At 35.9% G+C, this 16,674-nt stretch overlaps 1 protein-coding gene across 3 annotated transcripts in view; it reads left to right on the forward strand.

Moving 5' to 3' along the window:
• LOC150098282 (uncharacterized) overlaps positions 1–16,674 on the forward strand; it is a 709,319-nt gene that overhangs the window by 362,918 nt on the left and 329,727 nt on the right. For all 3 annotated transcript variants that reach the window (XM_090406261.1, XM_090406264.1, XM_090406263.1), the window contains exon 15: positions 10,088–10,183. In XM_090406261.1, coding sequence (XP_090262387.1) covers positions 10,088–10,183 — 96 coding nt within the window. The remainder of the gene's footprint in view (positions 1–10,087; positions 10,184–16,674) is intronic.

Genomic DNA, 16,674 nt, shown 5'->3' on the forward strand with positions numbered 1-16,674 from the left:
TATAACCTGGGTCTTAAAGACACCTTCCTGTATTAATTAAAAACTGTCTTTCCAGGTGAATTTTCCAAGTCAGAGTGGGAAATACGTTATCTCGATGATATCATCAAGAACAGGGTGTTCCCCAAGGCTCTTGTCTTAAATGTGACACTTTTCGCTGTTAAAATTAACTCAATCACCGAACAGCTACTTCCCACTGTAGACAATTCTCTATATGTTGATGGCCTCACAATTTACTGCCACTCCTGTAACATGAGGGTAATTGAAAGACAACTTCAGCAAGCAATTGATCATGTTTCTCTGTGGGCTCTTAGTAATGGGTTTAGGTTTTCAACAGAAAAAAGTGTTTGTGTACACTTCTGTCAAAAACGCACTTCACCCAGATCCTGAATTAAGAATGGAGCACACTATTATTCCAGTAGCTACAGTAAACTTACATTTCTAACACACATTTGTTAACTAAGAGAAAAGTGCAAGAGAGCCTTGAACCTTCTTCGCACTCTATCCTCTACTGAGTGGGGTGCTGATTAAGCTTCATTGTTCCATCTTTATCGTGCACTTGTATGTTCAAAGCTGGATTATGGGTCTCAAGTCTATGATTCTGCAACACAAAGTAACCTGCAATTGTTGGATTCCATCTCATCAGGGTATACAGATAGCTACTGTGCCTTTTGCACATCACCCACTCAGAATCTTTATGTTGAAGCAAATGAACCAGTTCTATGACTTCAACAGAAACAGTTGTCTCTTAATTATGCCCTAAAGATAAAGTCTCTTCCAGTCATCCTACACGGAATAGTCACTTTTTTTTGCACTGGGAAGCTCAATACTACACACTTCAAACTGCCATATGTCCTTTTGGTATTATTAGACTATGCTTGTATAAATGTTAATAACATTGCCTACACTAGACATAACAGCATCCCTCCATGGCAGGTTTGCACACCATCCTGCAGCCTCTCACTTTGTCAGCTACAGAAATCTCGTACTCCATCATCTGTCTACTTCCAATTGTTTAACGCACACAGAACAGCACACTCTGATTTCTTGCTTATCTATACTGATGATTCAAGAACTAATACCTCTGTTGGCTGTGCTGCTGTGTTTCCTGACATTATTATCTCCAACCAGATCCCACCTGATTGCAGTAATTATACAGCAGAGTTACATGCCATTCAGCTTGCACTTATTCATATAAAAAGAAAACTGCATTATACAGACTCATTGAGCTTTTTACAGGCTATCTACTTTCCTGTGTATAATCCACATCCAGTACTTTATGAGGTGATACTGTATCACAAAATGAAAATCCTTAATTTTGATGGTCAGTTGTGCTGGATTCCCAGCCACATTGGAGTTAAGGGAAATGAGGTTGCAGATGCAGCTGCTAAATCAGCTCAAACTTTCTTCACATACTGCTTGACAGTATCATATACAGACTACAGACAGTTTATACACCTGTAGTCTGTATATGGTCTCAGTGATCCCAATAATCTTTGGCCAAGCTGATGCTATCAGTGCCACCAATTCCTCTCCTTTATTCCGGATACTCCTGGCATTAATATAAAGCATAAAAAGGCCACTATTTCTATACCCTGCATTATCCCCTCTAGACTACACTGGGCTCAGCACTACAAACAGTTTATACAATCAAAGCTAATTGCTCAATGGCAGTCATCATGGCAGGAAGCATTAACAAACAAATTATATGACATTAAACCTGAAATCAAGCATTGGCATTCTAGTAAACAAATAAAGAGAAGAGAGGAAGTTGTTCTCACTAAGCTCTGCATAGGTCACAGTCATCTTACACATTCTTATTTACTGAGAGCTAATGACCCTCCCATGTGTGAAAAATGCAATACACATTTCACTATTTATCATATACTGGTAGAGTGCCAGCACTTTGCACGAGAGAGGAATGAAATTTTTGCCTACCTGGCCAGACCATATACACTCACACAGATGCTAACAGACTCAGGCAGATTGCATGATGTTTTTAATTTTTTACAAAGAATTAATTTCAAACACATTTGACTGTATAAACCCCAACTCAATATCACCTGAGTTAAAGATCGGTACTATCAACGTAAGAAGCCTGAATGGCAAAGAAATGGAGCTAGCTGAGGAATTAGATAAGTACCAGATCGACATAATAGGGATGACTGAAACAAAAAAGACCAAAACTGGTGAGATCTTTCTGAGCAATAAATACAAAATGTTATATTCAGGCAATAACAATCAAGGAAAAGAAGGAGTAGCCATAGTATTCAACACAAAATACGAGGCTAATCTTCTTGAATGGCAGTCAATCTCAAGTAGAGTAATGTGTGCAAATATGAGAATGGGGAACTGGACAATAAGACTTATTTGTGCCTATGGTCCCACAGAAGGTTCTACTAAGGTAGAAGTGGAGGAATTTTTTGAGGTTTTAGAAAATGCAACTGACACAATGAAAAATGAAAAGTTGGTCCTTGTTGGGGATCTAAATAGCAGAGTAGGAAATGATTGTCAGACATACAAAAATATTTTGGGAAAATTTGGAGAAAAGAACAAAGCTAATAATAATGGCAAATATCTGTTGGATTTCTGCTCAGGACATAGACTGGTTATTACTAACACCATGTTCCAACATAAAAATGTGCACAAATTCACTTGGAGAGAAGAGGCAAGGAATAAGAAAAGTCTCATTGACTATGTTATTGTTAATAGTGATGTTTTCTCCCTGGTGCAGGACACCAGAGTGTACAGAGGATTTGAAATTGGAAATGATCACTATTTAGTCTTGAGCAGATAAAATTGAATTTCATATTGAAAAGAATAACACGTAAGAAAGTTTTAAAGCGAATAAAAGTTGAGCAGCTCTCAGATGTGAACTGTAGGCTAAAATACACAAAGATTATTGAAGAAAAAATGAAAGAGTTTGAGAACAGGAATCAAACCTTGGAGATTCAGTGGCAAACTCTGAAGAAAACATTGATTGATTCTGCCAGAGAGGCATGTGGTGAGGTTATCTGTAAGGATAAAAAAATCAGAACTCCCTGGTGGACACAGGAAGTTAAAGAGGCAGTGAAGGAAAAGAAGAAAGTATACCAAAAGTTCCTGTCAAATAAGTCAGCTTGTGCTCTTAGAGAATATAGAGACAAATGCAAGAATGCTAAACACTGTGTAAAACTAGCTAAACAAAAGTCATGGGAGGACTTTGGCAAGAATATAGAAAATAAATATCAAGAAGGTGGCAAAATATTCTGGAGGTTGTTGAAGAAGCTTAAGAATGGAGGAAAGAGTGCTGTAAAAGGAATTAGAGATGATAAAGGTGACATGAAAACCGGAGAAAAAGATATCCTTGAAGTATGGAGTAATTACTCTGAAAAACTGCTAAATGAAACAAGCAGTGATGACAGCACAGTGGTAAAAAACACTGACCAGGCATGCAGTCAGGAATACATATCCATACTTAAAGTAGAAAAAGCCATCGAAGGCTTGAAATGTGGAAAGGCAGCAGGAGTAGATGATATTTGACCAGAAATGCTGAAGTATGGTGGTATAAGAGTCGTACAGTGGCTGCACTGCATAGTTCAGAAAGCCTAGACAGAGGGACAAATTTCCGATGACTGGAGTAGAGCTCTCATAGTACCCATATATAAAAAGGGAAATAAAACTGCATGTGAGAATTACAGAGGTATTTCCCTACTGAGTGTTCCTGGCAAGATCTATGCAAGTATACTTGAGAAACGGTTGAGAAGAATTCTGGAAGAAAAGCTTGGTGAAGAACAAGCTGGATTCAGGCCAGATAGAGGCTGTCAGGATCAGATCTTCACTTTACAACAAATGGTCGAGAAAGCATGGCATGGGAATATAACAAAGATCTGTATGTAAGTTTTGTCGATCTGGAAAAGGCATATGACAAGGTGCCAAGAGAAAAGCTATTCAATACGCTGCAGTTATATGGTGTGAATAGGGCATTATATCAAGCAATACTTAGTCTTTATTTGAGTTGTAAGTCAGAAGTTAGAATTGAAGGAAGTACAGGAAGATGGTTTAATGTTAAATCTGGTGTGAGACAAGGATGTACATTATCCCCTCTGTTATTCATTATCTATATGGATCACATTATGAAGGAATGTGGTATTAAACCTGATATCAAAATTGGAGATGTTAATGTCAGCTCTTTGCTTTATGCGGATGATGTTATACTTCTAAATAAATCTGCTACAAGTCTGCAAGATTCTCTGACTAAATTGAATAGCTGTTGTAATAGATATGGTATGAAGGTCAGCAATAAAAAGACAAAGACAATGAAAATAGGCAGAATCATTGAAAATGTCAACTGTGTTGTGAATGGAGAACCTGTGGAACAAGTAAAACATTTCAGCTATTTAGGCACGATTTTTACTGAAGATGGTAAATTAAATATAGAAATAGACAACAGAATCAGCAAAGCTGGTATGGTGGGAAGTCAATTGTATAAATTCATATGGAATAAGAGAGAAATTAGTTGGAACACTAAATTAGCTGTGTACAAGACAGTGTTCAAACCAGTTTTAACTTATGGATCTGAGAGCTGGGTCAGAAGTAAAACACTTGACCAAAGACTAGAGACCACAGATATGAGAGTCCTGAGAAAGATTATAGGTGTGAACAGATGGCATCAATGGCAATATCATATTAAAAATGAGGATATTAGGAAAGAACTTGACATTGTCAGCATCCAGGAATGCGTTAGCAGAGCTAATCTCAGGTGGTATGGTCACTTAAACAGAATGGGCGAGGAAAGATTAGCAAAACAAGTGTTCTCTGCCAGGTTGGCAGCAAAACGACCCAGAGGAAGACCAAGATATAGGTGGATTGATACGGTACAAAGTGCTTTAGACGATAGAAATATAAGATCTGATAATGTTGGAGTCTTGACAAGTAACAGACTGATTTGGAGGAAAATTGTAGATAGGAAATTAATAATGATGTAATTTTTTTCATGTAGTACTATCATATCCTGTACAGCACTTGAGGGTACATGGCAGGAATTTGATGATGATGATGTAAATACTGTATTGCTTCACTTAACTTTTGTACGTATATATATTATAAAATATGTAATGTTTTGTGATGTATATGTGCAGGAGTTGAGTACTAATATATATATATATTATTCATTAGGTTAATTTCTGACCAATCATGTATTTCTGTAGCCTTGTATTACCTTGTAATTTTGTTAATATGTAAATACCACACTACTAAACTTAATTTTTATGCATACATAATGTATAATAATTCCTCTTTAACTCTATGTAGATACTGCATTCCTTGGCTTGGTGTACATGCATTTTGTTTATTAACTTATATTGTTGTCTAATTATGTACTACTTTAAATGCTGCAATAATTTTGTTTATATGTAGATACTGCATTGCCCATCTTAACTTTTGTGCATACATATTATTTACTAATTTTTTTTGACTAATTATGTATTGTTGTAGGATCCATTGTATATTTGTGTAACAAAGGATTAAACTAAATTTATTATATTCTAACCAAGTGAAAAATAAACTTTCAACATCTTTCTCTAAATCCAGAGTAATTTATTAAAAATGGGTGGCACACCATTTGGCAACTTCTATAGGTAGAGATGACCTGCGAATGCTTCTGCCTTGTATCTCAGCTTGTCTCAGCTTGGGCCTGGCTCCCACTGAAGAGACCTCAATAAAGGTCGAAACTAGTCTGGGTAGTGGCCCTTCCCTTAATGCATAACATTAGACATATCCGCAAGGAGATGTGTTTTGCATTATAGGAGATACTGAGACAGGAGTATTGGTAGCTTGCTCCACCTTTGCAACGAGTTGCCCTGGTGTGTACCACCTTACCTCAGTCCTGAAGATACTTTCAGGCGCAAACTTTGTTTGCTCACACTTGGATAAAGGATTAAACTAAATTTATTATATTTGTGTAACCTTCTTGTGATTTTGTTTATATGTAGATACCACATTGCCAAATTTTATTTTTAATCATGCATGTTGTATAATAATTCCTTTTTGCCTATTTCTGATGGCTTTTTGTACATGCATTTTTTACAGTACAGTATTTACAGTATGGCTGTAAAAACATCTGTTATAAGTTTAACTATATGTAGATACCTTGGCTTGTACATGCATTTTGTTTATTTAACTTGTATTGTTGACAGGCTTTGTACTACTATAACCTTTAACCTTGTGTTATACTGTGTTCTCTGCAGCAATTCTGTTTCTATGTAGATGCTGCTTTGTGGAACCTAATTTTTCTGCAGGCATATTGTTTACAATTTTCTTTACCTGCTTATGGATAGTTGTAACTTTAGTATGGCACAGTATGACTTTTGTAGTTTTTGTGCCAAGTAAACTATAAACCAAACCAAAGCTCTCTATTGTTTATCCTGTTCCTCCTGAAATCTGCCATCCTAGTTTGATCCCGTTATCATATAGCTTATTTAGATGGGATTGAAACATTCCTGCATAAGATTCTCAGATTGGTTTCTGTCAACCTTAATACCCTCCCTCACAGTGCCATAAGGAGTTGACACATCTTCAGATACTGGGCTCCACTGATGACATGATAGTTTTTTGACTTAGGTTTTTAATTATGAAATTATTCAGCACATTGTGCTGAATTCACAGCACTTATTCCTTTAAACTGTTTCCAGCCACACTACTAGATATCATTTGACATTTGTTCTTCTATTTCACAGATTGGACTGTAGTCACTTCTCACTATTGCAGACATGATTATAGTGAACTCACTCACTGTTCACTATAATCATGTGAACATGATTATAGTGAACATATATTTGGCAGGATTTCTTAGTGATAAACCACTAAGAAATCCTGCCAAAATCTTATAAGAATCAGTGCTGTGCTAACTTACTATAGTTAACTTACTAAAGGAAACTTACTATAGTAAATGTGTTCCATTGGGATTTACAGGTTAATTGTAGCAAGAGTTATTTGTGTGCTATACATCTGGAATTACCCAGACTCCTTGACCTATTCTGCATTGATATAAACTCTCAAAAATTTTATATAGATATCTAAGTGAAGATTTAGAGTATTAGAATTAGTTGCATAATCATCTATACTTCTTTATTCAAGTTGCCATTTATAACTGTTGACATATAGTAAATAAATGGAAGCTTTTCTCCTTAACATATCAAGTGAATATGTCAATGGCTACATGTAGTCCTTTTTTTTTTGAGAACATAATAGTAATTTTTGGGTATACCAACTTTGAGTTATGGATTTGGATATTTAGAAGGAATTCGACTAAAACTGTTGATAGGAAGAGAAGTTACAATATTATGACGTGTTTTGAAGTTTATGAAAAATAAAACACCGTTATGAACACAAGGGGGAAGAAACATTGCTAACAGCAAGAATGGTAGTAGGTATATGATGAGAAAAAAAATATAGATATTGAAAAATATAGATAATATTTAAGAATGCCTTAGTACTTTATTACTTGTAGAAATTTGCAGTTAGTTATAAAGGATTAAAGTATATCAGCACCTTTGCTGGTTCATCGAGTGGTAGAACTTCCAAAGTTTGAATCTCACTACACAAGATGTTTGTCATTGTCTTTAGGCAGTAGATAACTTTCATTGCATAGTATGTGACTTGAAATTCTTGAAAAATGCTTCATATTTGGTCTAGGGCAGTGGTTCTTAACTGATGTTCTGCGAACTGGTTACAAGTGTTCTGGCAGTGAAAGAAATCACATGACGCTTTACTACAAAGCACACCGATCCTACTTCAAAAATTAAAGATTATTTCAAGAGATTGTTGAACATGCAAGTTAAACAAGTAAAATATTTTGAAAAGACTTAAAATTTCCGACAAGGCACAACTGCATCATATAAGGTAGCTGAATTAATTGCTGTAAAATTAAAGCCACATACTATAACAGTCTCTTATTTTACCAGCATGTTGTTAAACAGTAAACATTATTACTTAAATTAAGGGGATATTAAATCCCACATAGTTTTAAAACCGAATAAGAAACTCAAAGATTGGAATCAGAGAGTTTCTTGCCGAATATAGTAAACTATAAAGTATTGGCGACACTAGCGTTAGCCAATGCAAGTGATCCTAGTATGTAGTACAATACCGGACGACTCGTTGCAAATGTGGGGGAAGTTCAGATCGCTATTCTTAGGTATTTTCCATAATGTAAAAACACATTTCCTAGGAAATGTATGCTGTTATTACATTATGGAGTGAGGTCACTACCCAGACCGGTTTCAGCCTTTTTTGAGGCTTCATCAGTGAGTAGCTAGACCTAATACCGAAGCGTATAGCGAAAAGAACTTATATACTCTGCATTATGTAATTAGTAAACATTATGTTTGGTGACGAAACAAAAAAGGAAATTATGAAAATTCCTCATTTGGACGATACAATAGAAAATAAAATTAAAGATATGTCAGATGATACTGAGAAAACAATTACCAATAAACTTTCCAAACAACATTTTGCTTTACAAATTGATGAGTCCACTGACATTAGCGATAAAGCTCATATACTAGGATTCATTCGTCTCATTATATGAAAATGAAATAGTGAATCGATTTCTATGCTGCAGAGAGCTTACCGAACGTTACAACAGGACAAAATATTTATGACTCGATTATGTCATGTTTAGAAAATTTTAAAATTTCATGGGAGCTGTGTGTAAAAATTTGTACGGACGGTGCTCCATCAATGGTAGGCTCTATAAAAAAGATTTGTTACCCGTTCAAAGAAAATAAAGCCAAATATTATATATACACACTGTTTTTTTGTACAGAGAATCCCTAGTTTCAAAAACATCAGCAATATTAAAATCTGTACTGGACCAAGTTGTTAATATGGTAAATTACTTCAAGTCAAGACCTTTTAAAAGCATGCCTTTTTAAAAAAGCATTGTATATCTCTGGAAGCCAAGTACGAATCTTTGCTTTTGCACACTGAAATAAGATGGTTATCCGGGGGCAAAGTACAATACTATTCCGAATTTAATTATTGGCCTTTTTCAAAATGAAGGTACAGATGCTTTTGTAAAATGTCTTCAAAGTGATATTTGGTGTGCTAAAATGGCATATTTAGCCGATATTTTTAATTACTTAAATAATGTTAATACAAGTATCCAAGAGAAAAATGAAAATATTTTGACATCCACTGACAAATTGTCAGCTTTTCAAAAAAAAAGTGTCTTTTGGAAAAACCGCATATCAGAAAAAAAATAGAGTAGATATGTTTCCTTCGATCCATAATAAAATGTTGAGGGAATTATTTCTCTTGACATTTATTATGGACAGGACATTTAACAATATTGGAAGAAGATTTCAAGTTACTTTCCTTACTTAAATACACACAATTATGACTGGATACAAAATCTATTTGACACAGTTAATACATCAAATCGTGAATTTTCGTTACAAGAAGAAGAACAATTAGTTACCTTGTCAACGGATCATACTCTAAAAATGAAATTCTCTGAAATAACTCTTCAGGAATTTTGGAATTTTGTCCAAGCCAAATACCCAGCTCTCTCCACAAGGGCACTGAAAATTTTATTATAGTTTTCAACATATTTGTGTGAGCTCTGTTTCTCAATATTAACCAATATAAAAACAAAAGTGTGGAAGACTTACTAATATAGAAAAAAAATATTAACCAATATAAAAACAAAAGTGTGAAAGACTTACTAATATAGACAAAAAAATATGAGGGTAGCTATATCACATATTAGACCTGATATTGCTTAAATCTGCAAAAGCCAAAACAAGCTCAAGTATCGTATTAAAATAAGTTCCATTTTTATAAAAGGCAAGTTCATGCATATTTTTATTGTTAGTTTTATGACCCTAATGCTTTTGTTGTTCCCCAAATTTTTCTTATAATCAAAAGTGTTCCGTGACTTCGAAAAGGTTAAGAACCACTGGTCTAGAGCTTTGTTTCAAGATTATTTAACTCTTAATCCACTCACATTAAAAAAAAAAAAAAAAAAAAAATTATTAAATAGGTGTATGATAAAAATTTGTACTGTAAAAATAGATATCCTAGTATTAAGATGTGATATTTTTTTCAGTTGCCAACCGCTGAAATCTCTCTCTTTGGAAGCCTCTCTGGAGAACTTGGAGCTGCAATCAAGGCACATAGACCTCCAGGAGATAGTGATTCTGAGGTATGTGATGCTTACAAACATTCCTTATTCTATTTAGAATGCTTATTCTTGAAAAATTGAAACTATAATGTTAAGTTCCTATCTATAGCTGATAATTCATTGGAAAAACTGCTGTTGACATTAACACTATGAAATATGTTCTGAGGGAGATTATATGATGCACCTTGCTTATTAAACTGTAGTTTTCCTGTTGGCAGAGAAATACTATCTGTTTCATAATTTATTATAAGATTCATCCTGCTATAATAGGCATTTTGATTTATCAAAAACCATCAGTGAATGGCATCACTCCTTTCATGATCCCAAATATAAAGGCTGTCAGATATATAGTTCCATGGACAGGTGAAGCTTGAAAAAAAAAAAAAATCTTAAGTATATTTATTAATTTTCCATTATGGATTAACAACTTTACTATGTTTGTTATCGAGCTGGGAAGTTTTTAAGTTTATATATCTGCACTATTTTTTGCATAGGTTATTCTGAAACTTTTTCATGAAGAGAAAATTTGAGGTATACTTCATTTTAGATATTTATATAGCATATTTGTGTAACTTTTTGATTAATGTACCGTATGATGTATCTTTATTGTGACTATAGCAGACTCATAGATATAGAAATGTTTCAGTATAGAACAGTTCTATAGTGAGTTTTCTTTAGAATGACATCCTGTAAGTGGGGTTGGTCAAGACAGTTATAATATTTACAGTGTTTAAGTGCTTGAGTGAGTTCGTTACATTTCCTGTAGTGAGAATCAACTGTAAATAAAAGAAAACTCCTATGATTTCTTAAAAGAATCACAAGTTTATCCTTTAATACCTCTTTAATATCTCCTCGGAAAGAGTAACTGGCATTCTTCCAGCAACCCTAACTTTTGGAGTTTGGTTGATTGTCAGTCTTCACCATCATTACCAAAGCTTTTGTACATTTCGCATTTCTAGTGTAAATGTATTATTATTATTATTTAGGACTCCAAGGAGTCAAAAGACTCACGGGAGATCCTTCCTAGGAAACACAAGTCTATTAAGGCTCATCGTGGGTGGTCCCTCCTAGGAAATACAAAGTCTATCATACCACTCCTTAAACTCATTGACTGTTCTCGCCCTCACCACTCCATCAGGCAATGCATTCCACTGCTCAACCATCCTCCACGCAAAGAAACCACTCCTCACCCTCTTGCTCACAGTTTCCTTTCGTAACTTCCAGGGATGGCCCCTTGTCATCACTCCTTCCCACTGTTCAACCAAGTGAAAGATCTCCCCAGTGTCAACCCTGTAACCACCTCTCAACAGTTTAAAAGTCTCAATCATATCACCTCTCCTTCTTCTATCCATCAAACTCTGGTCCACATTCTCTCTGCCAATCCTCATAACTAACATTGTACAGTCCTGAAACTGTTTTTGTTATCCACCTCTGTACCCTTCCCACAGTTAATTTATCCCCTTCAAATCCTGGGGACCAAATCTGAGAACAATAGTCCAAGTGTGGTCTGATCAGGGTCTTATACAATGGAATGATAACTCTTTTATCTCTGCAGGTCAGTGTCCTCATTATTGCAACAATCCTCTATGTTACCTTCACCACCTTTGCAATATGTCCCTTGAATTTCAGGATTCTATCAATCATCAACCCCAGATCTCTTGTCTCCTCTACTTCCTCCAGTATATCTCTTCCAATAGAGTATGCAGTGTCCCACCGATGTGTCCCAAACCTCAAGACCTTACATTTTGCTGCATTAAACCGACACCCGCATTCATATGCAAATCTGTCTAGCTTATTCAAATCTTCTTGCCTGACTACCACATCTGCACTCTTACTAATAACCCTTCCCAGCTTCACATCATCCGCAAACAACTGAATATCCCCCTGCAATCCACTGACAATGTCATTGATATAAAGGTTAAACAATATAGGTCCCACTATTGAGCCCTGTGGGACCCCTCTTGTAACCCTCTGCCTCCTTGAAACTGTCCCACCATACACAGCTGTCTGATACCTATCAGACAGTCAATCCTCATTCCAGTTGACCAATGTGACATCCAAACCCATGTGCTGCAACTTAAATATCAGCTTATCATGTGGCACCCTGTCAAATGCCTTCGCTAAATCCAAGAAAATGGCAGTTTATGCCTTTCCATCATCAACTGCTCTTGTAACTTTATTATAAAAGGCTAGCGTATTATTAAAACAAGAGTGTCCCCTCAAAAATCCATGTTAACTTTCACAGATAACATTACCCTGATCTGCTTAATGTTGTATACGATCCCTAACTAATTTCTCCAAGATCTTAACAACTACTGATGACACACAAACTGGCCTATAATTAGACACTTCCAGTCTGTTTACTGCCCTTATGCAATGGCACTATCTTACCTTCCTTCCATTCCTTGGGCACCTTTCCGGTAGCCAGACTTTCATTGAAAAGCGAAATCAAAAAAGCTGTCAGTTCCTTAGCACACTCTCTCAAAACTCGTGGTGAAATACCATCCAGTCTCACATCTTTACTGACATCCAGAGTACTCAGTATTTGGAACATGTTCAGCTCCTGCATCTCTAAACCTCGAACCTGCCCTATCCCTCTAGTATTAAAATTTACCCCTCCAGGATGACATACACCAATAAAGTGTTCATTGAACAAATCCACTAAATCCTCTGCATCAGTCACCCTATTCCCATTTTTATCTCACAGTGTCATTCTTCCACAATCATTTCTCTTCCTACTGGCCACACAGCTAAAAAATTCCCTAGGATTTTCTTTGGATCTTAGGGCCAATCTCTTCTCATATTCCTTCCTTACCATACTAGTCACTCTGCTGGCCTGTGTCTTATATTCTTCATGCATCTGCTCTTCACCTGTCTCCTTTATCTCATCCATAGCCTCTTTTTCACATGCAGCTCCTGTTTAATATTGTTTGTCATCCACTTCGCACCAAATTGTGTCCTCTTCTTTACTTGTGGAATATAGCTTACTATTGCTGCTAACAAATATTCCTACACAATTTCCCAAGCACTAATGATATCCCAGTCTTCCAATTCCTCCCTCCTTGAAACTACCCCAAGGTGATGTCTAACACTATTATAATCACCTACCTTATAATTCCACATATGCTCCTATCTCTTTGATACTCCTTCATGTCTATTCATCTTCCAAGTCAAAACCACATGGTCACTCTCTGCGACTGGTGGGAGAGATGCCAACTCAGTTATTATCAACTGTTCTGATGCTATGACCAAATCCAAAACTCTTGAACCTCTTGTTCCCTCCATTACATGTTGCCTAAGATATTTGTCCCTCAAGAATTCTAGAAATTCCATACCCTTATTGCTACATGCATCTTCCTCTCCCCAATTTATACTGCTGTGGTTAAAATCTCCCATAACAATCATTCTTCTTGCACTTGCCAAGCTCAACTGGTCCCCACCTTCTGTGCTCCTTGGTTTCTAGCAGCACTCCACTAAATATCATGTCTTGCCTATCTCTACTTCACACCATATGCTTTCAAAATCATTAGTGTCACTGCCTTCCAAAGCCCTTAGAGGACATAAGTCGTCACTTATCCTAAGCAGTACTTCACCACCAAGCTTTCCCTTTCTATCCTGCCGATAAATGCTGTACCCTGCTGTTTCTATTCCTGTTATTATGTTATCTTCTGTCAACCATGTCTCAGTGCTCCCAATAAACTTTGGCCAAGCTGATGCTATCAGTGCCACCAATTCCTCTCCTTTATTCCAGATACTCCTGGCATTAGTATAAAGCATAAAAATGCCACTATTTCTATACCCAGCATTATCCCCTCTAGACTCTGCTGGGCTCAGTGCTACATGATGTTCCCCTTCTCCCATGTACCCTTTCCCACAAGAGTCCACTCCTGCTACCATTCACTTTGGTCATTCTAGTTTCCTTGCATTGACACACTGACTCGTTCAGAATAGCAATCTTTCCAGATGTCTACGTCCTTCCTCATTCAAATGCAAGTGGTCTCTCCATACAATTCTCTCCGTCCTCAAATGCTCTCCAATCATCCACATATTCCAATCCTCTCTTTTGACACATTCTAGCTATTATGTTATTCAATATTACTGCTCTTCTGCTCAGCTCGTCACAATCATACCTAGGCAACACGCACACTATCTTTCCTCTCTGCGTCTTCTTTTGTACTACCTCAAGCAAGAATCTCATATCTCTCGCTGCCCAATTTACATTATCTCTCAAGTCATTTGTTCCTACCATCACAATCATCTCATCCACCCTTTCACCCCCTCTTAATATCCATAGCCACACTTTCTGTTGTTCCTCCAGGCAAAACCATCCTATCTTGCACAGCACAGATCATTGAGTCACCATACATTACTCCTCTTACCATTCCCTCTCTCTTACTGTTTCCATTCTCTCCTCTTCTATTGTTCACATACCTCTCTCTCGTTCCCTCTCTTCTACTGTTCCCATTCTCGCCTCTTCTATCATTCCCATACCTCTCTCATATTCCCTGTCTTCTACTGTTTCTATATTCTCCTATTCTATTATTCCCAAACCCCTCTCTCCTACTGCTTCTATTCTCTTCTCTTCTATCATTCCCAAACCTCTCTCTCTCATTCCCTCTCTCCTACTACTTCTATTCGCTCCTTTTCTATCATTAATGTACAGAAAGCCATGAGACTGTGGCAGCCATCTATTGTCATCTTGTTTCTAATCCTTTTTCGGTATTATTGTGTGTGTACTGGAGAAGTGATGCAGTTGGTTTTTCTAATTTGTAGGGTTAAAAACCTGAGTTTATTCCAAGAGAGGGGTTAATCTTCACTAAAGATCAACCACTTCAGGTACTGATTGAAAAAGGATCCAAGAAAAAGTTCTCAAAAAGAAATTTTTCTTTATTTTATATGTATATTAGAACAAATGCATGCAGTGAATGATTACATAGAATCCGTAATATTGTACTCAGTCCCTAAAGTTATGATTGCTGACATTCACAGGTGAATGATTGAATACAATAACTTGTATTGTTATAGATTTGTGGGAAGGGGAAAGAGGTGAAGTTCTTATTGATGCCAATTGAAGTATACCCGTGAAAGTACCTACAGAAAATGCATACTGTGGAAATAGACTGTGTGAAGAGTAAAAGGAAATCAGTATGAGATAAGGTAGCTGAATTACTATTTTCTGGAGAGTATATTTTGATTTTTACGGAGGCAAAACAAAAGCATAAAATAACGACAAGCTTTTATTAGAGATTGAGGAAGATATACAGTAGTCCCCCCCCCCCCCTGCTAGCCACTGGGGATATGTTCTAAGATGTCCCGCATATACCTGAAACTGTGGATAGTACCCAACCCTATATATATATATATACTATGTTTTTTCCTATATGTACATACCTATGATAAAGTTTAATTTATAAATTAGGCACAGTAAGAGATTAACAATAATAACTAATAATAAAATAGGACAATTATAACAACATGCTTTAATAAAAGTTATCTAAATGTGAATGGAATCTTAGCAACCTCAGCATATGTGTTTTTTTTTATTATTAATTATTTATATTTTATCAAGTCGAGAACTTTCGCTGTTTACACTTAAAAGGAAACACTTTACTTTACGGCTTCTCTTTTGCATATTCAAATTGCCAGCATCACTACTGTTGTGCTTTGGGACCATTATTAAGTAAAATAAGGATTACTTGAAGGATAACCAAGAACTACTTAGAACGGTGCACAATTTTAAGAAAGAGCCAGATGGCTTCATTTCAGCAATGTAAAATTACATAGACAAAGTGGATATTAGAACTAACATTATTTCAAAGCCGAATGTTTGTAGACACTATGAAAGATTGGTAAGTTGATCTGAGAGCTTATGAAAATACAAGTTAAGGCAACCCCAAGTTGCCTTAGCTACTTAAGTCAAGTAGTGCAAGCTAAGGCAACTCAAGGATGCAGAGGATTGTATTTTTGTAAGCTCTCAGGTCAACTTATGAAACTTTCATAGTTTCTACAAACATTCACTTTGAAATAATGTTCGATCTTAATATCCACATTTCCAATATAATTATAAATTGTTTATTTCCCTAATTTTCCGTTGAATATTTTCAGACCAGGGTGGACTGCAGTAGTTCACTTTGCATTAGTAAAAGCTGCATCTTATCCTGAAAAGAAATATCTCTTCTTCATTGAGGTGTTAAGTATGCCATTCAGTGAGGGATAATTGTGAATTTTTAGCCCTCACATGCAAGCTTTCAGTGGACTTCTTAAAATCTTAATCACTTTCCCATCTGAGCAGTTTCTTTGATTAGGCTTATTATTTTTTGCATTATGACTGTTGGCATTTATGTATACAGTATTTTAAGATTCTACTATACGATAATGACTAAACTAAAACTTGTATCAAATTTTTATTTTAAATTTAATTTTTCCATAGCAACAAACTTTTATTTAAATTATTACCTTATTCAATCTTTATGATAGTCATTGCTGATTGCTTTAACAAAATAGTAAATATA

The sequence above is a fragment of the Typopeltis vanoorti genome, chromosome 16 (assembly GCF_054136105.1).
Source record: "Typopeltis vanoorti isolate ZY-2024b chromosome 16, IOZ_Tvanoo_1.0, whole genome shotgun sequence".
Taxonomy (NCBI): domain Eukaryota; kingdom Metazoa; phylum Arthropoda; class Arachnida; order Uropygi; family Thelyphonidae; genus Typopeltis; species Typopeltis vanoorti.